Source organism: Channa argus, chromosome 12, assembly GCF_033026475.1.
Source record: "Channa argus isolate prfri chromosome 12, Channa argus male v1.0, whole genome shotgun sequence".
In the NCBI taxonomy this organism is placed as follows: domain Eukaryota; kingdom Metazoa; phylum Chordata; class Actinopteri; order Anabantiformes; family Channidae; genus Channa; species Channa argus.
The window spans coordinates 16,116,104-16,142,092 of NC_090208.1; the positions used below are offsets into that span (position 1 = coordinate 16,116,104).

The window sequence follows — 25,989 nt, forward strand, 5'->3', positions numbered from 1 at the left end:
CTTGTATTATGACTTGATGCCCTCTGTGACAATGTAAGATAATTTAATTATTCATTTACTTCACACAGCACACATCCCAGATGAATGTGATACATCAGATTATCATAATTATGCAGTGGTTTCTGCTGATGCACATTGAGGCTTCATGCATGTCTTGTGCAGTTTAAGCATCAGGGAAAGGATGGAGATGGTGGGTGGCCCAGGGCTCCTGACCAGTGCAGAAGATCGTTTACACCTTCTGTATCCAGACTAGACTTGAAAACAATCCCTGGGTGGTCTACATGTACATCCAAATTTCGTAAATGAACTAAAAGATGAGTTATCTTGAAGCCTATGGAGGATCAAATCAGTGATAATAACATATGAGATTCTATGGTACAAGTCCTGTAGCACACCTTTCTACACCAAGGAGCCTTAATACTGAAGCCCTTTATCATAGAGAGAATTTGAAAACCAGCGGCCGAGTGCAATGGTTCCACAGGTGCATTTTTGCGGCGATCACGTGTAGCCCGCCCCTCCTCGCTGCCTCCAATAAAGATCAGCAAAAGTCGACGCTCTTCTTCCTTCAGCCAAACCCAACGCGAGGCGGGCGCAGAGGAGCGGCGGCCGGTCAGGGCGTAAAACGAAACCAATGAAGCTTGTGTGTGTGTGTATGTGGGTGCAGGCGGGTCGAGGCGGCGCACAGATGATTAATTAGTAAAATAAAGCCGTAGGTAACCGGACGCCGCGACTGATGCGAGCTCAGGATTCAAAAGAGGACACACGCGCATGTGGAGGTTGTTATTTTGTTAAAGACTAGGTAAGTCCAGATCCCGCTTTACGACAAACACTCGTCTGTCCTGTCACGTTGCAGCTGTGTTTTAGCGTTTGGAGTTTGAATCGTGAGGTTGTGGATGTGTGTGTGTGTGTGTGTGTGTGTGTGAGTTTGAGTGCGTTTGTCCGGCCGAAGGGGACTTTAGACCGTGACAGACGAGCTCACAAACTCAGCTTAGTTTAGCATCCATAATTTAGAAGCCGCAGTCAAGGCTGTGGGCAGATCCGCAAAGCGCAGTTGTCTCCAGAGCATCAGAAGGCTCCTGAAGGCGACATGCCCGTTTCGTGGAGACCCCCTAATGTAACCGAGCAACCATTAGCTCTGCAAAGAATGATTGGATCGGCTTTAAGGAGCGCTAGTGTGGGCAAAGTGCACTCAGCCAGTCGCCATGAGAGGCGGTAAATTACTGCATTACTGCAGGATAAGAAACCTAATTTCGGATAAACTCTCTGAACTAGTCTTTCTCCTGAATGACATTTTTTGTGACTAATCTTATGTAGTTTCATTGTGAAACAGAGGAAAACGTTAGACACATCCAGGCAGCTGCAATCAAGCCCGATCATGCCTTGAAGCTTTTTGCGCCAGTGCAAGAGTTATGTTTTCCGTGCATCTATAATAATTAGCCAATTAATCCTATTAATTTGTCAGCAACAACCCCATGTGCAGCCGGCGCAAGAAAAGCAGGAGTTTAGTGGCAGATGCTCGCATCACATGCTCACTTTATAATCTAGTGAATTAACGCCCCCTGTTTCCGCCCCCCTCTTCACTGTTCTTCTTCATTTGTAATAGGCTGCAGCGCTCGTGAGACAGCTCTGTGCGCACTGGAAACCCAGGATTCAATTGGAGGAACCAGGAGGAGAGTCCCGACCTTTTCCACTGCAGGAGGAGCAGAGCCGGAGGAAACCGAGAGCGACACCGCTACCAACACAGCAGCAGCAGGAAGAAAACTGCACGGCCTCCTCTGCTGCACGGAATGAGGGACTTCACCCAAACTGCGCACTGACTCTGCAGGATGCACCGCTGCAGCTGCGTAGTTTGTTAAACTCGGACACACATCAGCCTGCTTCAGACCTGTGCAGGAATTTGACACAGGAATTAGGGCTAACTGGTTGCTGACCACAGCTGCGACACTTGGTTTCTCAAATTCCTCCCCTCCGGAGAACCCCGCGCTGTGGCCTTGCAGCGGACATGGGAAATGTAAACATTAGTCGGGCTGGATTTTAAACTACGCACACGCCCCACGTCCTCCTCCCGCCTCCCCCTCCTTCTCCTGGGTCGTCCGACATGGAGATGGAGACGGAGAGGGTCAAGCCGTTGCAAGAGGGAGAGGCAGAGCCGCCCATGCACAGTATCCACGGGACCAACCGGATCCGACCGTCCTCCTACAGGGCCCTGCGCAGCGCAGTTTCCAGCCTGGCCCGTCTAGACGACTTCAGCTGCGAGAAGATCGGCGCTGGGTTCTTCTCCGAGGTATTCAAGGTGAGAGCAAGTGCAACTAGTTTGCTATCTTGTTAAGGACAGTCTCGAGTTTTAATGAGCACATCCTCGATGTTTCCATGGTTACACATTGCCTTGAGACGTCACACTTTGTGTCTTCACTCATCTAGTCTAATCTTTAAATATTCAAATGAACTTCATGAAAGCTCTGAATGGGTTGTTTGCTTACTGTTAACACACTTGATCCATCACTATCTCAGAAACAAGTGGTATCTATGGCAACCAGTACATCCTAAACCAAACACTAAGAAGCTGCAGGATGCATGATTTATTGCAGAAGGAAGTTTAAGATGAGGTTTTGTTTGTGTGTTTTGACGCATCATGGTGAAAGCTTACACATCACTCTCTAATAGTCTTCTCCACTGGTGTTTGCTATGACCCACATGTTGTGTAAGGTGGACACATTGTTTTGGCATGTAGGCAGATACAGTCAGGACAGGTAGATCTGACACACATACAGGGAACCCTATGGCGCCAGCAGGCTTCCTCTGTCACAATGCTGCTCACTTGCATAGAGGCTAATTCCAGGGAATGCCTTGTAAATAAAACCCCAGTGCGACTTTGTGAGAGGAAGCACAACACAAAGAGTAGCTGGCCAGGAAACAAACTGCATCACACTCTGAGTTGTGATCATTAGCCTCATGCACTAATAAGGATTTGACTTCCAAAAGCATCAAAACAAATTGAGTCACTTAAGAATCATCCCCTAAACTGGAAACAAAAGCCAGTTCACCTTATAAGAGACTCAAGGTGAACGTGGATCGTGACGCTGGAAGCCTAAAAGACGTCAACACCGTCTGGAACATAATGAATTTCTCTGAACATCAAATATCATGTTGCACTGTGGGGGTGGTAACGTAAGGCAGGTCTGATGAGTGATTAGCTGTCTTGCAGGATACTGTGGTTTTCATAGACAGTGATGATTATTAGTTATAGACCTATACCTTTCTGAGAAAACTGTGAAATAAAAAACTAAATGCTCAGTGGCTCCACAAAGGGTTTTTATATTTATAGTTTAGTTGTGTCAAGTTTTTGATCTCTTTTGAAATTTAGCTAAAGTTGCAGGTACGCAAAAGTGACTACAATGAACCCAACCACTTACTGTCAGTGAGTTTTAATGCAGACAAACAGGTTTGATTGTAGATCTGCCAAAATTTGTATCAACCTCTTTAGATGATTCTTATTAAAATGTGTCATATGTAGTGCTGAAAGCGTTATTGGTTTTGAATTTTTGATTGGTCAAAGCATAATGGATCTGTAATTCTGGGTTTTGTTTTTTTGATTAGAGGATTACATTAACATGGGCATTTTTATAAAATAGTCATTCTAGTTGTGTGAATGTTTAGACCGTTCCACATTTAATATAAATGTAAAATTGCTCGGGGATGGTGCTTTGAGAAATGACTTCATTCGAGTGTCTTGTGTCAGTTGACATTACTGTGCTCATGTGCAAGCAGCCACATGTACACTATTCATCCCTCTGTGATGCTGAGTGTATTTAGATGTAAACTCCTCTTTGGGATATTTGCTATAGATTATTCACCTCAGGATTAAGTATCTGTACTGTGTAATGTTATTCCCAAGAGGTGTAAGTGTCCTGCAGGCTCCACATTTCTGTGTAGTCAAAGGTCTCTTGTCTTTGTGTCCTTAAAGGTTGACAAAAAATGCTTGTAATTTTTTCAGAAATGTTTATTTTTTAAAATAACCCTAAGACACACACACTGTTGTTTTATCATCAAAGTCCAGTCTGACTTTTCAGTCTTTGCCGATAGTAATAAGTTTTGTGAATAATCAGAATGGTGCATTCAGAGTGAAGGGATGACTTACACTTCACCTGCTGCTAGTGGTAGTACTGCCTGGGATAATTCTGTAGGTGGAAAGTGCTCCTTAGTGCCAAGACTTGCAAGAGTCTGCTTCCTCTTTCCACATATTTGTTTGATCTTTGGCTCCGTAGCTGTAAGTGTGACATGTGTAAAAGGTCACCTGTCATTGCTGCCAGAGAACAACCTTGTAACTCCACATAGTCAGGCGTGTTTTTTTCCCCCTCAGGTTACCTGTTTTCAGGATTTTATAGTAGTGAAAGGTGAGACATGAGGAGGGAAAAAACATTTGGGTTATTTTTGGATACACAGTGTATCCGTAACACTTGTTACTTGGAATAAAATGTGATATGTGGTGTATAGATAATGTGATAACTCATGTCTTGCTACTAGCAAGTAATGATTTTTTTCAATTCAGTTTCAGTTACTTGACAGTGCTGGTCTGTAAAACAACAATCACTGTGAAAAATGCCCCTAACGTTCCAGAACCAAAGTAATGCTCTTTGTTTGAACACCAAAATATTCATTTTATTTCCATATACGAGAAAGAAAAGTAGGACATAACAAATTTGTTATATTTTATATACACACATACATTTATCTTTTTTGTTTGTTTGTTTGTTTTCATCATCCAGGCCACTAACCCTCTGAAGCCACTCCCTCAGCATTGGCCTTTGAATGACCAATGAGCATGCAAATGTTACTGTTTACTGCTGCTATGTCAAGTTGGCACTTAGCTTTGGATCTGTTTGCCCTTTTGATAACTCCATATAAATGCAAAATTGTGACCACGGCTATCAGTCACATTTAACAAGTTTGCTGACATGGCTGACTGAACAACTGTTCCTGTATCCATAGCTCAGAGGAAAAGACAGACTGTCCTGCAAAAAAATCCTGTCTCAGATATTTGGTTTTTAATTGCAGTGGTCTATAAGACGTTTTGTGCAGACACTTGAATTCAAGCTTTGAAATGGATGTTCTGCACTTGGCTACAAAGGCTTTGGCCTCCCGCCATGTGTTGCGCTTCAGTGTTCAGTGCAGATCAATGGACGCTCGCGGCAGGCAGACGGGCAGCCGTTCACCTCTCCACTGTGCAATTGTGCAACCTGAGACAAAAAGAGGGAGAATGGAAGAGAGCACACGTGTCAAGACAAATCCTTCAGGTGCCGTTTTTCATCTTCCTTTTAGTATTCTTCAAAAGGTTGTTCACTGTGTGTGTGTGTGTGCACAACCAGTTTTGGCCCTTATGCAACACTCTTGCTTTTGTTTTGTTTTGCATTACTCTTAAACACATAACCTTTTAGTCAAAAATTGCACAACCACTCAATGGTTAATTTAATGGCATAAAGTTATTTAATTATTCTGTCTGTTTGTCAGGGCTGTACAGTTTTTGAGTAAACTACTTGGATCAATTTCTAATGGAATTACTTAGTTCGTGTGTCATTTTCCAGCTGCTTCAGCTCTGATAATGGATGGTATATCTGCTGATATGAGTTACACCAGCTGAAGGAGAAACTCTGAACACTTTTCACATTTGGTTCTCATTTGGTCCTTATCCACGATTTACATGAGGAATGGAAATCTTACATTGTTTTAAAAAGCAAAGAATCCCAGTCTGGCACAGCAACAATACCAATTAAGAAAATGGCATCAGAAAACGAAAGTAACAATGTATTATGCATTTGATTGCAGTATGGTGTCGCTGTAGTTGTATTTCCTAAAAGCAGGGTTTTAAATTTGATTGGACATTGACATCTTTTGAACAATTTTCTGAATGTGCTCTACTCTCACCCATATATGAGAATGAGTTGCAAGGAAGTAGTTCAAGGTTTTGGGAAACACTTTGTGTTTATAAGAATGGGAATTTGTGTCTGTCTGCTAAAGCTGAAGCTACCTTCAGCCTGTTTGCTTAGCTCAATGTTAAGATAACAGGCTGAAGGCTATTAATTCAGCAAATTCTGTCATGTTTGCTTCATTTGTCCAAAACCAATTTGTGGAAATGTTTTGAATAAAGGTTTAAATACCTGATTTAATCTACGCTGGGCAGCACCAAGCTAGTTGCCAGTTTCCAGACTTTATGCTAAGCTATATTAACATGCTGCAACTTTGTTTTTTATATTATATTTAACATTTAATGTTGACCTACCCAGAATTGGAGCAAACTATAGTTAGCTTACTCTAACATCAATGTTCCATTTAAATGGTAAGCTAACATTTGTATTTACAACAAATACATATAAGAAATTAATGTAGTTTGAGAGTCCTCCATGGAGTTTTTTCATTCATTGTTTTTACTGAAATATGAAAGTCTTTATAATATTAGAAATTAAAACTAGTCCCCTGAAGGAGCACATTGACAAGTGTCAGCCTTCATAAACCCAGCCAGCTTCCTTGTTGCTCAACATCGTCATGCATCATGGATTAATAGGTTTATTGTCTCACAGCTCTACCCAAGTCCTCTTTTATTAACATTGGTTAAAGTAATAATTTCAAGACTGACTTTTATGTCTTTTAATATAATGGTGGTGTAAGCTAAAAGTGGAATTTAAATACGTTTCCGTGATTCACAGAAAATTTCTCCAAAACAAAGTTGGTCATCGCGGTAATTATCCTAAAAGCTGTAATTAGCCTGATTTAGAGTTTAGTGGTGAGTCTGTTGACATGAGATGATAAGATGACGGCGAGTAATTAAAAGGGATTTAAAACGGTCTCCAACGGACAAGTACTTGGAAGCTTAGAGTGTGGATGTTTTTGAGCGTTTCAGCTTCTTGTGACAGAGGAGTAATGTGGAAATGGGTTGCCACACACTGCTGTGGTAAAAGTATGTGTCGAGTTTGATTAAAAACTGGCTTGGTAAATATATCTGTGTTGTTGTTTATCAGCTTTCAGTTGAATATGACGACATATTTTTAAAGAAATTGATCCCTTATATAAATATAAGAAATAATTAAACTGATTTAACAACTGTTTGTACATATGTGAAGTGATGAAGAAAAACAGGACATTTAATAATTACTTAAATTGCTGATAAACAAATGACTAATAATTTAAATTCTCATTGTATATCTATAAATATTTTGCTATATTAGCTAAAACGGATTTCAGCCCTTTGGCAGCTGCTGACTTTTGAAATAATTTTTGGTTTAGTTGATCTAAAGAGAATTCACAGGCAACAACTTTAAAAATGGATAATAGAAAAAAATCTAAGACTACTTTAATTATACTTAAATTTTTAGTATTGGATTGTTTTAGTGTTTTTAATGTGTATATTTAGGTGTTGGGCTGTTTTTGAGAGACATTGAGTTAGGCTTTATTTGGCCAGCAAATGGAAAGAAAAGGGTTTGTGTACACACTTAATTTAGAAAATCTTCTTTTTCAGGCAAACCTGATAAAGGTTGAAATGTTGCATTAAATGAAATGTTCAGTATTTTATTAAATTTCTTTTAATTCAGTTTGCAGATTCAGTATTCTGATCATTTTTATATGGGTTTGATGTGCACACCTTTCTCCCTTTATGCTTTGATAGTAGACAGAATAGAGCTGTTGGTATTGAAATGCAGTATTCAAATGGAAGTTAGGGACATGACCACGATTAATGTCAGCACCTTAACCTCTAGGTCACCAAAGGTCTATTGTAACGGATAAACATTTGATCAATTGGAGAAATGGTAAACATTAGGTGCAGCTTCAGTGCTGTTCCTTTGATTTGAAGGTCCTTTGTCTTCGGTTTTGGCTTTAGATCAGCAGTGATTCATCTTGGAACTGTGCATGAGAGAAAGAGATACTGATTGTGGGACTCTCCCATCCGTGTGTTGAAATATGACCAGTTCTGTGTAAATCCAGGGTGCTGGAAGAATTTCATCCTTGGAAAAATAAAACGACAACAAAGGAAAGGACGGGGGGGATTTCTAGGTGTAACACACACTCTGAAACTGATCACAAGCACACAGGTGACACCTGATGATGGATCGGTGTGTGTGTGTCCATGTTGCTTTTGGATGTTGGAATGGAATTGCCAGTGCAGACTTGAACATCAGCGGCTTAGTGTGGCACTTTTTCCTCATTATTCCTCTCCTCCCTTGCTCCAGTCAGGGCCTGTTCGCTGCAAAAGTATTTAAGTTTGTTTATGTTCTGCACGGCCGCACAAACACTTAAGTGCTGAGCATTGTGTTGTTCCTTCCTTCACATGAACCACTGTGTTTATTATTTAAAATTTGTACTGGACTGAGGATTAAAATAGAGAAGTGTTGGGCAAGAGTTGCACAATTATATTTTCATATCCCCCCTCCTCACTATCATGGTTACCAATGTAGTTATAAATTTATCTCAACTTACAGTCTGTCTGTTTATATCCATGCACAATGAGGGTTTCCTCCTATTCGCATGTTAGCAGTGCATTTTTTAGCCAAACCTTGAGGAAGGCCCCTCCCCTGTATGAATGTAAACAAATGGCTTTGTGTGTGTGTGTAGGGCCACCATCACATAAATGGTGAGATGTCTTTGTGGCATAGCCAAGCTGTTTGCATTGTTATCTGTTTTGTCATGCTTTAAGAGCCAGTTCAACAAAACCTCAAAACAGCACTTACCTGCTGTGCTTTCAAAGCCACAGTGTATTTAATTTGCTTAGGTTTTTAAGGTTTCTGCCTTGCGTTCACCCCGATACGGTGGAAGCAAATTTAGTATGTGGTGCTCACTGCAATGAGAAGTGACCGTTACAAACTTTATTTAACTTCAGGATGCACCAGAGGACACTTAACAAACACCATCTAGAAAAACACGGTGCTGCTGATATTTTAAAGCTGTTGGTCTTTATGATGATTTGTGGAACAGGTTTTAAAGGTTACTTACAGCAGAATAGAAGATGAGTCTTTTTCTACAAAGGATTGCATTAATCACTTAAAAAAAATTATTATATTATTTTCATCCACTCTAACGGATCTAGTCTACTGTGTATTGTAGATTATTGTTAATGTAATATTACATCCTTTTCTATATTTATTTGCTATGCTCACTGATTTGTATTTACTTTTTTATTCTTTGTATTTTATTTTCTCAGTGATGGTCCTATTTTCTTTTTACCTAATGGTGGAAAAGCTTTGCATTACATTTATGTAATTCCATTATATCAGGTAATGTATGTATGAACTGAGTGACACCTCTGATTAAGGCTTGTGTATGTTTGACTGAGTGGTGGTGTGTCAGATTATCCTCCAGCTAAACCGTTCGCCCACTGGATCAAGTTGTGTTTGTCTCGACTGCAATGTGGGGGACCTCCCTGCTCGCTCACTAATGGACCCGGATTGGCTGGGTGCCTCATCTCAGTTGCTGCACACACACGCATTCTCATTCTGACGCTCATGCTTTTTCTGCTTCTTCATGCTATAACTGAGAGCTGAGAAATAATTTGACTGATTCTTTCATTATCACACACACATGCAATAAGTAAAGTTTGTTCCCTAAGGGACTTTACTCACTGTCACACTTCAACTCTCAGGGCACATGTCAGATTAGTCAAAGCTTTTCTGTTTGTGTAAAGTAGAGGCTTTATATGCGGATTCTAAGGCAAATTATTCTTTTATCTAGTTAAAGCTGCATTTTCAATGAGGCTTGTTAGTTTTTTGAAGGGCCGATCCTGTCTGACTACAGCTCACTGAGGCTGTCAGGTATGTTTGTAAATGCCACAATATTCTCAATGTTTTTCTTCCTTCTAGTCTTATGGCTACAACGAACAAAAAGCAACCTCATTTCATTTTGTGACATACTCCAATGTGGATTACTCAAAGATTCATTAAATTTGTGTCAAGTGTACATTTAGTTGCTGAAGAGATAACAGTGGATTCTGGTGGTGGAAAGCTGTGAAGTAACCATGAAGTCCATGCAGGGGCAGAGGCCTTTGGAGTCGACTTAGTGTCCAGAGGCAAAGTCAACCACAACACTGCAACGGCATTTGTTCTGCAGAAACTGTTTTCTGCCTACACTGATCACGCATCAGTTGAACATCTGCTAGATTTTATATTTATAATGCTGAGCTTGTGTCCGCAGTAATGTTTTAGGAGATTTTAACATCTGGAGTATATATTATTTTATTTTAAGCCTTATTCAAACACACACACCCATGATTGATTTAAAAATTGACTGTAGGTATCCTTTAAATTTGACCATTTTACCATTTATTTTTGAAGTACCACAATAAATGCCATCTGCCATTTCCATCCTTGAAAATTAAAAAAGGACCAGACTAGTAGTTTAAAGACATTCCCTTGCACATACTCTTTATACATTCTGTCTAAAGAATGCCTGAACTACCTTAAATCGTTTCTTTCAAAGATATGTGACATCTCACTTATTTGCGCTTCTTCCATCTACAGCCTGACAGACTAGAGGAAGAAAAAAAAAACTCTTTAGTATCTTAGCAGATTTAAACATCTCAGATGGCAAACACACCTAAGAAAATCTTGCCTAAATTGCACTTAAACCCTGCGTTGAGTCAGGCCAGCTCTCACCCTGTAATAATGATGCATGAGAAGTTGTTTGTTTTTTGAAGCTTAAAACAGTCAGGAGCAAACTGCTGATGCAGCAGTGGACTGAAATTGTAATTTCACCTGTTTGCACAGTAACCTGACTGAGTCAGTGTGTTTCAGGGAGACCTGCATGTAACGAGCTCCTCAATAAAGTAAGTACACAGATGTGAGAAAGGGAAAGGTGGAGTCCAAAGCCATGGACACCACTGCACTCCTGTTTGTTAGATACATCTGTGCTAATGGGAGCAGGGGGACCGTCTGCGTAAAGATCCTATTCAGTTCTATTTACTAGCCTGCAAGAGTCTGCCTCATCCTCTAAGTGTTGTCAATGTATAAAGAGATGCTGGGATTAGTCCTAAACCATCTCTACTTTCCTGGAAGTTTAAAATTCTTTCTCGTGCGAAAATGTAATGTGTGATTTTACATGTGTCCATCCATGCTTGTGTACAGAACTTTGCTACAGACTGATGCTTTCAAGTGGCTCTGTGGAAAAAGGCTTTAGTGACAGATTGACTCTCATTCAGTGGCTGTTGAGATGAAAAGGGCAGAGTGTGTGTCTTTATTTCGTTGTTAGTACAAAATTTGTTTTGATATTATTGTCAGTTCATTTTGGCTAGTCCACACAACTTCAACAGGCTATATCAGGATTAAGCCTTGTTTCAGGTTTAGAATTGGGCTGTATAAGGGTTCGGTGTCGGGGTGTGTGTATATACGCACCCATTAATAGCTTTACTCGCTGAACTCTAGTAGGAGTTTTATGGATGTAGAGAGAGGATATGTAGTTAGTTGGTGCGGAGGATGCTTTGCTGTGGCAACCCCTGAAATGGAACAGCAGAAGGAAAAAGAAGAAGATGCACTCTACTTTTTTAATAGGCTTTGTGGGATTTTTTTTCCATCACGACCCTGATTCAGAGCCCAGCAAAGATCCAGGCCAGTGTCACACTGACTTCAGTTCAACACTTGACCCACTACACTACAGCAATGCACCACAGACTCCCACTCCTCGCTCACCATGTCTGGCATTACAGTTACTACACAACCTGAAACCTGCACTGCCAGTTCAACTTTATTATTAGATTGAAGAAAGTGGTTTGCACTGAGGCAGTAAAGGCCTAATTCCTGCAGTGTCCTCTAACAACCAAAATTAAAAATACAGGTTGAAACCTGGGGCTAAAGATTATTTAATTAAATACGATTGCTGATGTGAACTTTTGTCAGGTAGTAATCTCACAGTCCTCACTACTTTTTTTGTTTTGGTTTGTTTTTATTAGGGCAAAGTTCAAAGTATTAATTTCTAAACACAGGCACAAGTGCTTAACTAAAATAAACCTAAAATAAAACAGGCAAAAAGTAGATTTAATTTAGTAACTATCTGGGAAAATGTGACTCATACATGTAAGCAGAGAGGTTCTGGAGGTGCAATGTTTGGAATGAAATCCTTTATTTTTTTCTCCAGCACTTTTTGCTTTATATTTAAATACCAGGGCTGTCCCAAATACAAATATTTATTTCTCAAAAACTCCCTGAGTAGTTGAAGCTGTTGTGTGGGCATGGGAGAGTTATATGGGCTGATAAAATTAACTGAGAAGGAGCTTGATCTTGAGGAAGGGGAAGCTGGCAACAGGATGGACCTGCTAAAAGACGATTGGTGTTTGTGTTACTAGTTTGGTGTGGTACTGCAGTTGTGATGGATAATTCCCTTCTCCCTGTCATAAATGGTCTAAATATTTGCCTTTGTGTACAGGGTTCACATTAAGAAAGAAATGGCACGCAGCTTGTACCTGGTGGGAAGCTGACTACCTGCTTCAGGCATCTTTATCAGTGTTTCTGAAAGTCCAACTTCATTTTTATATTAAAATTCAAAATGAATACCAGAAAAACAAAACTGAAAATCAAACCCCTACATGAATTTGTGAATATTTAAATATTTGGGTATATCCCTATTAAATGGCTGCAAAACTGAAAAAACATTAACCTCAGCTGTACTTTGTGTTAGCCAAGGCTGGTAAATGTTTGCATGCTAACAGCTAAACTAAAACGGTGCCTTTTGAATTTTGACATTTAATAAAGGAACACAAACTGAACATTATCAGCATATTATTTTAGCAACAAAATTGGTGTAAGCTTTAGCTCAAAGCGCACTGTCCTTCACAGAGCCATTGATATGAAGGTACATAGTCTCATGTTGCCTGTCCACCCTGGACAGGTCACCAGTCTCTCAGGGCCAACACAGAGAGATGTACACAAAGACATTCACACTCACATTCACACTTACAAGCAATTTAAAGCCACTGATTATATGCATGTCTTTGGACTGTGTAAGGAAACCAGAGTACCAGGAGTAAACCCACGAAAGCAAGTGAACAGCTTATCTTCTAGCTGTGATGCAGCAGCGCTAACCGCTCCACCACCGTGCTACTTGTCTTTAATTATAAATGCAAATTATAGCTGTTAGTTCTAGCAAAACAATACAAAATCCTGTGACTCTAATAGTGGGGGACTGGCATTAGGGCACCACAGAATTTTTCACAAGTGAGGCGCTTTATTTTTTACTTTTTTTTTTCCTTGAGGGTGGCCACCCACCATTCCTCTTTGGCACACACACCCACCAGACTTCCCCCCTGACTTCTTACTTAGGGCCTGTCTGCTTCTTTCTTTGGAAAGTTTGATCACTTGCCAAGCAAATATGCACTAACATGTAGCCTGAGGTGAAGCATGTCGCGTCACCATGGTTATCATACCAGCCGGAGCCATTACTATAGCAGCAGGTCGGAGCAGTGAAACAGCCAAAACAAACGAAGAAGTCAGCTGACCTGCTTGTGCTTCATGGCCATTTTCCGACTAAGTGCTGAAAATAACAATGTGGTAGTTTCAGTTTATTACTTGAGATGGTGTTAACTGATGTGATGTATGTCTGTGTTATAAATGATCATAAATACTTTCCTGCAGGGCCATTCTGTTCTGCTGTCGTCTTTTCCTTCTGTTCTGCTATATATCAGTGAAATGTGTATGAGGTTATTTAAAATACATTTTCTGTCTTGTGTGTGTGTGATTCAGGTGCAGCATCGTGTGTCAGGCCAAGTCATGGCTCTGAAGATGAACATCCTGGCCAGTAACAGAGCCAACATGCTCAGGGAGGTCCAGCTCATGAACAGACTATCACACCCCAATATCCTCAGGTAACAGAGTTATAATGACTCTCTCTGTTATCGTAGGCTGACATGTTGTTGGTTTTTGTATTTTGCTTGGATTTTTTTCTGTGATGGCTCTATCTTGACTTGTTGACATGACTTCCTTAACAAGATGAGAGCTGATGTGTTTGCCTACTCTGCCTCCAGGTTTATAGGGGTGTGTGTCCATGAGGGGCAGCTCCATGCTCTCACAGAGGTAATTAACCTTTTAACAGTCAGAATCACTTTATTCCCTTTTTCACAAACTGTGTAGTGGTATTTTAACATCCAGCTGGACAAGCATGCTAATAAACTACATAAATGCTTAACACTAACTGGAAGAAAATTAATAATATATTTAATAAGCCACTATTTCACAACACGTTTAACCAGCGATAACCTTAAAAAGCGCAACTTCGCCACTTTCAGTTTGGCTTTTATGTTGTTAGATTCGGGGGAATGTGCATATGAGTGATGTTAAATTTCCCTCTACATTCCCATAATAAAATGCATCTCTCTACATGTTTCTAGCTGACCCCTCCCTAACACTCCCCTAAATTACATCTGGTGGAGTTTTTCAGTGTAGATGACAACTTATGTTTGCTCCTACCACCAAGGTTTTAGCCTCCACCAATCTGTCTCTCTAAATGCTAGGTGAAAATAGGTGAAATTGCCCTTTAATTAAATTTTCTGACAATACTGTCATCAAAACATGCATGCATAAAAAACTGCTGCATAAAAACATTTCATGCAGCAGATTTTATCCTTTTTGTTCATAGATTTATCTTTATTGAGCTTTTTTTGTTGTTGTTTTTTATTAATTGCTGTGGAAAAGGTGGTGAGGTGATTTTTTTTTTTTTCCCCCCTAATTCTGTTGTTTTCTCCACGAACTCTACTTTTAATATATTACAAGCATGTAGTGCATCACTGTCTGACCACTGAGGCTCCAGCCAAGTGTGTGGTTCATGACGTTTCACCTGTGAGTCACATTTTTTGACATGGTGTTGCTGTGGTAACACAGTAGCTGAAACAATAGTTAAAAACAAAATACAAAAGATTAAAAAGGTGACACACAGGTGAAATGTCACTAGATAAAGGAGGGATTTGGTGCTTCAACTAATGTACTGGTTGAATTCATCTGACATGTAATGCTGTATCAGCCTTGATTGTCTAGGTTACATACAAGAGATAAAAGTAAGTGACATAATATTTGGATTTCAATTTTAGGTCTAAATTTAAATAAGGGTGTCTTGTCATCTCTGCTTTTGCCAACCAAAAGTTCCAATTAACAAACATAAAGGATATTCACTGTACAGTCATATAAACATAGAAAATCATTAGAAAAGATTTTGATACTTGACATATGACTTTAATGATTAATAGACTTTGATAGTTAGATGCAATTTGTTTAATTGGACACAATCAGTGTTTAGTCCCAAATGGCCCCAACCAATAATGTCTAAATTGTATTATTAATCAATTAGTCCCAGATTCCCCAACAAATATTGGACGCAGCATCCATTTTCAAGTTGTTCATAAGTGGGATCTACACACTGAGCATTATAATCATAAATGTATTGGCGTTTACCCTGATGATCTAGTACATCAATGGTGGAAACTTGGAGCAGCTGTTGGGCAGTGACGAGCACCTGTCGTGGAGTGCAAGGATCAGCCTGGCTCTGGACATCGCACGGGGGCTGCAGTACCTGCACAGCAAGGGCATCTTCCACAGGGACCTCACCTCCAAGGTGACTAAATGCACATCAGTGCCTGTGCGCACACAGTGCACACATCCATGAACACTTGCACAGACTGAAGGTGCACAGGGACTTCCCTTAGGAAAAAATACAATATGCATGCCTTAATGCAGACTAAAGTCCCTTAGCAATAAGAGCTGATGAGGAACATGTCTGTCTTCAGGGCTACAAGGAAGTGAAAACACAGAATTTTGATTTTTCAATCCTTTATCCACAAAGCCTTCTCTCATGTTCAGTGTTTAAACTGGGTCTCTGCCATCCATACAACAAAATACAGTAGGTCCTATGGGAAATGTTGTGCTATGTATAAAGATCTACATGAAAATGAATATGTAAATGTACAGTAGCAAACAGAAAACAGGAAAATGTTTTTACACTAAAGCTTCCAGATAAATTAACCTGGGTTTTCACTCGCTCGACCTGTTTCCTACCATGTCTTGTTTAAATTAATGATGCTTATTATAAGCAAGCAACCTAATTTACATAGCACTTAAGTAACAAAGACTTGGATGGGAATTATGTGCCCAAATCATAATTGTAAAGCTCCAAAAGAAATGGAGATGTCAGTGTTTGTATTAATTAGCAATCAGAAATTGTTTTTGAGTAAATTGATAATCAGTTATTGATTAAAATACCCAATGTGAGCACAAGATGACGTAAAACAGTTAAGGTTGTAAAACCAGACTTAAAATATGGCCTCAGAATTAATTATTAATGCAGCTGTTACTTCAGAGCTGGATTCAGGTTCTATTGTGATCTTGTTATGCTTGGTGTTACAATCCCCATCTAATACAAATACCACAAAATCTCTCACAGGTCTGGGGTCCCACTTCATTGGTACAGGATACCCTGTTCAGTCCACCATTGTATTGAGTATTGTTTTGGCACAACCCTTCAACACCAGTCTGTCCACATTACCATGAGCAGTAACACAAATAAAAATTCAAAAGGAAAAAAATGTACAGTAGATGCATGCTGGCATTGAAATCAGGCCTTAAGTCTACAAAGGAAATGTTAACATGCTAAAAAAATGCACCACCAGATCAGAAGTGTGTGTGTGTACACCCATGCAGTTTCTACGCAGTTGACATTGTGAAATAATGGCTTTGTTGTGTAAAATCTAATGAATCGATGTTTATGTTGATAAGCAAAATTGTTCATTTGGAAACATAACAAGTTATCAACGGCGGTCACCCAAGACTTCAGTTTACCTATTGTATCAAAGAAAAGGCTCAAAATGTTGTTGCTGAAATACTACTAATAACTCAGGGTGTGTGTGACCTTTGACCCTTGACCCTCTGTGCAGAACTGCCTGGTGCGCTGGGAGGGCAACGTGTGCTCGGCTGTAGTGGGAGACTTTGGCTTGGCAGAGAAAATCCCAGATTACAGGTCAGTCCGTAACATCCATCGACACATCCATCAACACCCTGATTAGATAGTTCACACTCAATAAACACCGTTCCTGCAGCTCTTATTGTGTTTTATTTATCCTTCATGCTCTATCTCTACATTCAAATGTCTCCTACAGCTTCTCTTTTTGCTCACATGACACACACTCACACACACTCACACACATTCACACACACTCACATACACATGAAACCCATTACTCACACTGAAGCACTGTCAGGGTTTTTCCAAAGTATGCAGGCACATATTGTGGTTAACCCCCCCTCCAGAACCACTCGCCCTCTGTGGAACTATTACTAATATTGTCAAGTGTCGTTTCAAGGGGGACGAGAAGACGGGGCTCACAGACAGTAGCTTGACTCAGAGATGGTGTCAGTATTTAATGTGACCAGTCATGACGCACCGATAACTCTCTACCTCCTATGTGTTTGCAGCTGTGTGTTTTAATATGCTATGACATTTATGTAGTATATTTTATTCGCTGCTATAAATTCACTGCTCGCCTGTGCAGACTATAAATGTCCAGCAACATTACAATGATCCTCTGGGGTGTGTTTTTATTTTCTTCAGCTGGTTCTCCACTGACATCATGTCTCTTTGCTGAACTCAGAGCTGAATTACCACAAGGGGGAGAATACTCCATTGCAAAGAAGAAAGTCTTGTGCATAGAAAAACAGGAATAAAAAACAACTTTGCTGAAAAACCAAGTCATTTTAAGTCCTCTCTGGGAAGGTTTAGTTTTAACTTTGCCAGACTTAGACTATTCAAGCTCCTCCTTCTAGTCTTTATGCTAAGCTAAATACACCTGTCTAAATTCATGCACAGCCCACAGTAATCAATTGCATCAATAATCTGTTGACTGTAAGAGTGCACATAACCATGTTTGTCACACTTCAGAACTACTCCCTTAAAACTTGCAGAATTGAGATGTTCGTTGACACAAGTAGAGTAACTGTAATGAAGTACAGTTTGTAGCAATGTTTTCCCTAACTTCTGCCTAGTGTATCCAGCCTCAACTTGACCCCACCTCTGTCTTCTGTATGAATATTATTCTTCCATAAACGGATGAGCAGTTAGGAAGTTAACTGATAACGGTATGAAGCATAAGCTGATTTGCTGGGTCCTTAAACACATTAACCAATGTTTTTCAGGCTCCTGCATGTGTGCGCACACGCACACAGTGGGAAACACTTGTTGATTTAGCTTCTTGTCCTTTACTCCTTTCTCTGTCTGAGATGACACAGCTGTCACTTTAACTGTGTGTGTGTGTGTGTTTCCGTGTGTCCGCTGCCTGTTTATGGCCAGCAACTTTATTTGTGTTAACTCAAATGGTGGTCTCAGATCTGATGGGGGAGGGGGTTGTGTAAGTAAGTAAGCTTTATTAATATAGCACTTTTCACAGATAAAATCACAAAATGCAGTGACATAGAATAAAATAGTTAAAAGTTAACTAAAATCCTGTCTAAATAAGGGTGTCTTCAGTTGCTTTTTAAAACAATCAATAGATTCAGCTATACACAGTGACAGGGGCAAGGCTTTTGAGTCTGGAGGCTATAGCCTGAAAAGACTGGTTCCCCCGAGTTTTCAAACTGGTTTTGAGAACAGTCAGGACGGTTTGACTTGAGGAAGGAGAGCACACTTTGAATAGTACTGGTCAAGAAGTCTGCGATGTACTGAGGAGCCTGTCCATGTAGTGCTCTAAATTTTAGCACAAAATGTTTAAATCAATTCTGGACTTGACTGGGTGCCAGTAAAGTGAAAATAAAACCGAAGTAATATGGGCTGTTCGAGAGGTTCCCAGTAAAAGCGTTGCTGCCGCGTTTTGAACAATCTGGAAGTCAATTTAAAGTTGACTTATCACAACAAGTTAAAAACAGAATTGCAATAATGTTTTCCTCCGTTTAGAAATTTAGTGAGAATCCAGAGATGTAGACTGGTCAAACACACCAAGGTTTCTGAGGTTCAACTGGACAGAAGAGCCCAGTAAATCAAGGTGCTGTTTGATCAAGTCGATGTTTTTGTTGGGTGCAATGATCAGAGTGTCAGTCGTTAGTTTATGTGGAGGTAGCTATTGTTTAGCCATGTCTTGATGGATACAAGCACTCTAACAACATTGATTCTTAAAAAATGAAACTGAACTAATGAAGCAATTAAGGGCTTCTCCTTCTGTTAAACTTTATTTTGCTTTATCTGCATTCAACCCCTGCTTAGAAGAGCTACAAGATACAAGTCCAAGCTAAAAACAAAGCTTAGACAGGTGGATGCCACACGTGTTAAATATCTGTGGTCTGTTGGTGTGTATTTTTGCTAACCCGCAGGTATCAAGCATTAATCCTCTGTTTGCTCCAACTTCTGCTTCAATAGCAGTTGAATTTCTGTCATTTTTGGGGCAGTGTTTGCTTTTATATTTTATTCAAACACTGTTATATCCTGTAGCAGAGAGCGAGTAGAGAATGGAAGATGTTGACAACTGTGCTTATGTTTGTGTTTGAGTGCCACCACTGTGCTTGTGCCATGGAAGGACAGAGGAAGAGGGAGAGGAGATGAAGGGGTTAGGAAAAGCACTCCAAATAAGGTCAAACTATTCCAGCCCTCCTCTTTTTGCTTTATGTTCCTTACAGGATTGCTGACTCGTTATATAACACATTTTCTTGTCGTCAGTCTTTAATCACTTATCTGTTATTTCGCTCCTCCTCTTCATTTATGTTTTCAAAAGCCATCTTCCTCTGCTTCCTTCCACATTATTTTCTAGTTTCTGTCAGTCAATTTCTTTAACTGGTGTTTACATAGGGAGCCATAGATGTGACTGCCCCTCATTTGTCCCTGCCATCATTTTACTTGCTGTAGTTTTATTTATTTTTTCTGCAGTATTGTTGCCCAGAGTAGCAGATGGAAATAGCACAGAGAGGAAGTATCCACCAGTGTGGTGCGTGTGTGTGCGCAGGCATGTGTGCAAGCATGTTGTTCTTGCACATTCTTCTCTTCCTTCCCTTTTATTTGGTTAAAATTGCACAATGATATATCTGCATTAACTGAAAAATACACAGGTTTCTTAGAAAAACATTAAATGTGCAGGCAAACACACACTTGCACCAAGGCAGGCTTCACCTCATAAAACCCCTCTTGATTGGGTTCTGCGTTAATGAAATGGAGCGTGATGGCTGCTTGCTTGCCTGTTCTCATTTGACCGCATTTCTTCTGTCACTGTATCATCAGTCTCTTATAAATTACAGAGATTCAGTTTAGAATATGAATGAAAATATATCTTATTGCATCCAGACTTCAAGTCTGGTGATGCAATAAAATGCATGCAATGTAAAGTTTTGACACTGTTTAATAAATTGTCCTAAAAATGCCAGAAAATGGTGAATAATTCGCATCAAAGGTTTAGGAACCTATGCTTATTATCTTCATATTACTTGTTTTTGTTGAACAATAGTGAGAACCCCATCAATCTTGTTTGTCACATCAGATGAAGAGAAAGGTAAAGCATAAAAATCGCATTGGAATATTTTTCAGGTGTAACTAGATAGTGACTTGTGTCACTTGGATTTTTCAAATGGAATTGTTAAAGTTCAATAGATTCGAGTTTTAATAATAATTAATGGCTAAAACAAGATGTTTGGTGTGACGGAGCTTTTACTTAACAGATCACAATTTAGACTAGATTTTTCTCTTTAATGACTTAGGACTAATTTTTGTAAAAGCATCAAATGTGTGCACAAAGTCCACAAATGTCAATAACCATAAGATATTGAATTTAATTAAATACTGTAACACCGTAATTAACGAGGACATTCAAACCATTGTGCCCAGTTTTCCAGTAGTTTAGTTGAATCCACCTTTCCTCCAACCCTTCCTCTTTCATCTTCCCCCTCTTCTGCAGTGAGGAAGAAGACCAGGAGCCCCTCGCTGTTGTTGGCTCCCCCTACTGGATGGCCCCAGAGGTGCTGCGAGGAGAGGTGTATAATGAGAAGGTACGGACAGATGCATTCTTCATTACCTTTAGCTACAGATTCTCGCTGAAGGTCAATGTCCACAGTGGGCGTGACGAAAGCCAGTCAAATAAACCAAGAATCCAGGCACTGAAGAAAAGCAATAAATATTTAATAAATCAGTTATGTCATAGGCAAACGGAATTCGGTTATGTAACAATTGTACTTCTTGGCCTGGGATACTAGTACTTTCTGTTCAGCTTAATGGAAATCTTGATTGCCTGCTAGAGTTACATTTAAGTAGTGATTTTGATGTTTTTTCAATGTTATTCAGTCTATATGAGCTTCAAGAATCTACAAATTAGTATAGACCAGATCCAGAATATACTGCATAAATTTGTATTATTGTCCATAAATAAACCAGTCCATAACTAAAATGGTCCATAACCATCAGGTTTTCAGACTTGCATGGCTTTATTTAGAATTCTTAAACTACTAATGAAGCCAATAATAGGAATTGAGACTAAATAAAATCAAATCATTTACCTTTACTAAAATATCTTATTTATACTTATTAATATCATACATGGTAGTTATCTCATTTTAACACATCTTTACCTTTCATTGTGTATTTTCCTCTATCTGCAGGTGGATGTGTTTGCGTACGGGATCATTCTGTGTGAGATTATTGCAAGGATACAGGCCGATCCTGACATCCTGCCACGCACTGAGGTACTGTCAACAGTCCATCACAGGGCCTTAACAATGCCACCACTCCTTTATCATCACATACTCATCACACGTGTTTTTTAGGGTCCTTGTTAAGCAACTGTTGGACCTGTGTTTGGAAAATGTTTATGAAGGGATTACTGATTACTGCAGGTCTTCTTCTAGGACACTTGTAGTAATAATTTTATTGCCCGAGGTCTGCTACGATTTCATAAACACCCCCATATTCTTGCACATGACTGTTGTGCAAGCTGAATCATCAAAATGAGTCTTAAAATTAAGCAACAGTTGCACCATGTCAGATGATTTTGAAAAACATATTTTTTTTTAAAAAAAATGTAGGAATCTGTTTTTGTAATCTTACTGCTGATTGTCATCTTGGGCAAACAGGAAGATTACTTCCTTATCTTGAAAGAGCGCTGCATGTCCCCAAAATGTTAAAGCCACAGGGCTCATAATAAGTGTGCAATGCCTGTGAACGAAACAAAGTTTAATTGCTGTTTGAATCTCACACCACAAACATTTCTAGCAGGTTTTAAGTATGCGGTGTTCACACTTGAAAAACAACAACTTTGACTGAGCATATTTGCACAGCTCAGTGATGCCCCTCAATGAAGTGCATGAAATAAGGAGCTGCTCAAAGCTGCAAAACATTAAAAACCAATTTGTGAGAGGCAGTGAAAATACATACTGTATATAATTAGTATGTGGTGTTGATGTACACAGCTATGGTAAAACCCTTATTCAAACCTTCTGAATTGAGCATTTCTCCCTCTTGTGGCCGTTTAATAACCCAGCTGTCAAGCTGGTTCTAGTTCACTTCAACAGTAAACAGACTGGGTGCGGGGTTCTTTCCGAATGTAATTTTTAAAGGGCTCTGAACAAATTAAAAACAAAACAAACTTAAACTATCTTAAAAAGCACAAAAAATGTAGTAAAAATTTTACTTTTTTCCCTGCAGGATTTTGGTCTGGATGTGGAGGCCTTTCAGCATATGGTTGCGGACTGTCCCCCTGAGTTCTTGGAGCTGGCCATCGCCTGCTGCAATGTAAGACACACATCTAATTTATGATTAATTTCCTCCTCTTGTTTTATTCTTCAGTTCTCTTCTTTGTTGCAGGCTCATTTGTGCCTTTAGTCTATTTTTGGTTATTACATGGTTGTAAATCGGAAGAGCTTCTTTGGTTGTGTTTCATGTCAGCACAGCTGCATTTACAAACAAACCCCATATCTGATATGAAATGGACATTGTATGTTTTGGGTTGGTTTTTTGCTTTTTGGATGAAGGTTTAAAACAGCAGTTCTGCATCATTCTCTTGTTCATGCTGGTGAATCTTCAATTCTGCTTTCTCCTTCCTACCAGATGGATGCAAAGCTTCGTCCATCCTTTTTCGAAATTGTAGCAGAGCTAGAGAGGACACGGGGTGAGAGGAAAGTGAAGGAAAAGGCAGCAGTCAAAGGTGAGTCATTAACACTGTAAGCATCAGAGTCTAAACACTGTATATTTCTTTATGTAATATGGGTATCATTCAATATGTTTTTTTTTTCTCTAAAGCTGTTTCTCCTGCTGTTGGTCCTCTAAGAAGGCGATCCCTCTGCCTCCTATCAGATCCCCGCCTCTCCCGCAGCAAATCTAGCATGCTTAACTCCCCGGACACACCCCCTACTTCTGCTACTATGGCCCCTCATGCTAGAGTTAACCCCTTCTCTCAGAGGGAGGACCTCAATGGTGGCAAAATCAAGCTATTCGACACCCCCAGCAAGTCTGTCATCTCCCTGACCTTCACCCTGCCCCCTCCACCACACTGTGATGACCCCTCTGCGTCCGAGGCTGACTGCTGTGAGCTGCCGAGGGGGCACAGACGCTGCCACTCACTGCCTTGCACGCCTCCTCCGAACATCATGTCAGCGCCAAGCACAGTCCTCACTGAGGAGTCCCCCTCTGCAATGGACGTTGTGAGTGGGGAAAGCAGTGGAGGGAGTGAAGAGGACAGACTGTTGGAAGAGAAGATGAGGGAGGAGTGTGGGACTCAGCTGGAAGGTGATTCAGGTCTTCCTCTGTCCTTTGTACCTATGTCGCTGGACCTTCTCGAGCAGGAGAAGGAGGGGGAGGAGCCGATGGACTGCACCAGCTCTCCGGACACACAACACAGCGCTTCATCTCCCCCATCCAAACTCTCCCCTCCTCCTTCCACCCCTCCTTTCTCAAATGGCTGGGTGTCTGCCAACTCCAATGGGCCTCCATGTCTGCCTCCTCTTTCTCCTTTGGACAACAATAACGTGGTTGTGAATCGCCCGCTGGGATGGAGCACCCCCAACACAAACGCCATAACCAACTACAACGGCTACCCTACTAAGGACCCCGCAGGCTCATCCCCATTTGGCTCCGGCAGTGGCCACTCTCTGGATCAGGAAGAGGTTATCTCCTGTCCTGGCTGCTGCCTCGCTGGCCTCCGTTTCCCCTCTTTGTGTCTCAGAGCTCCACCACGCAGAAACCCCTACAAGAACCTGAACGGGGACCACACAGCCTCACACAGGCTGCTTTGTCCAGGACCCAAAGGCCTGCCACCCTCACCTACCACCACGACCAGCCTGGAGCCAGGACTCTCCTTGCCGGGCGCGCAGACATAAACACCAATGTCTCAACACCAAATACATGCAGGATGACCTGAGTGGAAAACCTGCACCAGAAGATCTTCCCTGGAAATTAAGCGGGTCTTCTCAGAATTTGCACAGAATTTAATTCAGCAATACCCTGCTTATTTTCCAGACCCACTTTTTGGTGCAAAGGAGATCCTAAGTGTCCAGACTGGTCTCCTAAAACACTCTTGACTTTCTAAGGCAAAGAGATGCAGAGCTGGTGTCTATTGTGGTAAATTTCTTTTTTGTGTGTATGTCGCCCTCTGCTGGGCTGAGGGTGTCACAGCATCAGATGTGAGCTGTGCCTCTGTAGATGTTGACTTATCGGCAGCATCTAGAACTGATCGGCATGTTGAATACTTCAGTTTGTAGCCCAGTTGGTGAGATCCTGAACATTTGCAGATGTACAGATTCTTATGACTGATAAATTGATTCTGAAGCTGAAAAGAGGAATGTTAAGGTTAGTATTACTGTTGCAATGATTTTTGATGTTTGGTGCTGTTTCTGAATGAACACGCTGTTTTGCTTTAATGTCTTTAATTATCAAGAGGTGTATGGTGCACTGCTCAGGTGTGTGTGTCTGCGAAATGTGAAAATGGGTTGGATGTGTATGTGAGGAGTATCAAAAAGTGTGTGTGTGTGTGCCGTACACTATTCTTATGATTATTTTTGTTGCTGTATGGACTTTATTTGTCCCTTTTTGTTGCCTCGTTAAGCACTTCAACTGTATTAATGTTAAAAAAAACTATCATTATTACTTTGGGGAATGAATAGTCAACAACCTGCTTAAGAGATGTACAGATTCTTATTATTTAATAATGGCATTGAATAAAAAGAGAATGCACTGACGTTGTCTTTGTGTGTATACGCTTCTTCTTGCCTATGTCTCAAATATTTTAATTATTTCAAGACCCAGTGGGACCCAGTGAAAGAGTTGTAATAACTTTAGCGATCATATGTGGGGTTTTTTTTTTTGGTTTGTTTTTTCTTCCTAACATTCGCATTTTGTCTTTTACTTTAATTTTTGCAGGGAATTTAGTTTATAACCATGAGCTCATAATGACTGTTTAGTGCCAATTAGCAAATGTTAGTGTGATAATTTAGAATTTTTACTCTATAGCAGTATTTCGCTCATTGGGGGCGGCTGTAGCTCAGTTGGTAAAGGCAGTTGTCCAGACCACAGGGTCAGTGGTTCGATCCCTGGGCTGGCTATATGTCAAAGTGTCTCTGGGCAAGACACTGGACCCCTAACAGCCCATTCCCATCCCCAGCTGTGCAGTGCCGGTCCAAGCCCGGTAGAAATTGGGAGGGTTGCGTCAGGACGGGCATCCGGTGTAAAAACTGAGCCAAATCAACATTGTATGAGCCAACCAAGGAGGTTAGTTTAGCTACTTGTTTTATGTAATGTTTGCTTGTGTGTGTAATGTAATTGTTTATGTAATGTGCGTTTACACCCTTCAGTAGCTGAGCTAAAAACTGCATCTCTCCTTAACAAACCCTTAGCATTGCATTGTTTCCTTGACCCCTGGTCAAGAAACTTAAAGGTAATCTACAAAGGCAATCATCAAAGGCAAACTATCAAAGCCATATGATGTCACTAAAGATATCATCAGTACATAGACACATCACAAACGCACATTACATAAACAATTACATTACACACAAGCAAACATTACATAAAACAAGTAACTAAACT

The 25,989-nt window shown here is 40.4% G+C and overlaps 1 protein-coding gene across 1 annotated transcript; it reads left to right on the forward strand.

The window, feature by feature from the left end:
• The first annotated feature begins 572 nt into the window (after positions 1–572).
• tesk1b (testis associated actin remodelling kinase 1b) lies at positions 573–25,146 on the forward strand. The gene is made up of 11 exons (XM_067525299.1): positions 573–799; positions 1,604–2,293; positions 13,710–13,831; positions 13,991–14,039; positions 15,424–15,570; positions 16,886–16,968; positions 20,876–20,966; positions 21,573–21,656; positions 22,615–22,701; positions 23,017–23,113; positions 23,209–25,146. Exons 2-11 carry the CDS (start codon positions 2,099–2,101, stop codon positions 24,282–24,284), a joined length of 2,031 nt encoding a protein of 676 aa, XP_067381400.1. The 5' UTR covers positions 573–799; positions 1,604–2,098; the 3' UTR covers positions 24,285–25,146.
• Positions 25,147–25,989: the final 843 nt, after the last annotated feature.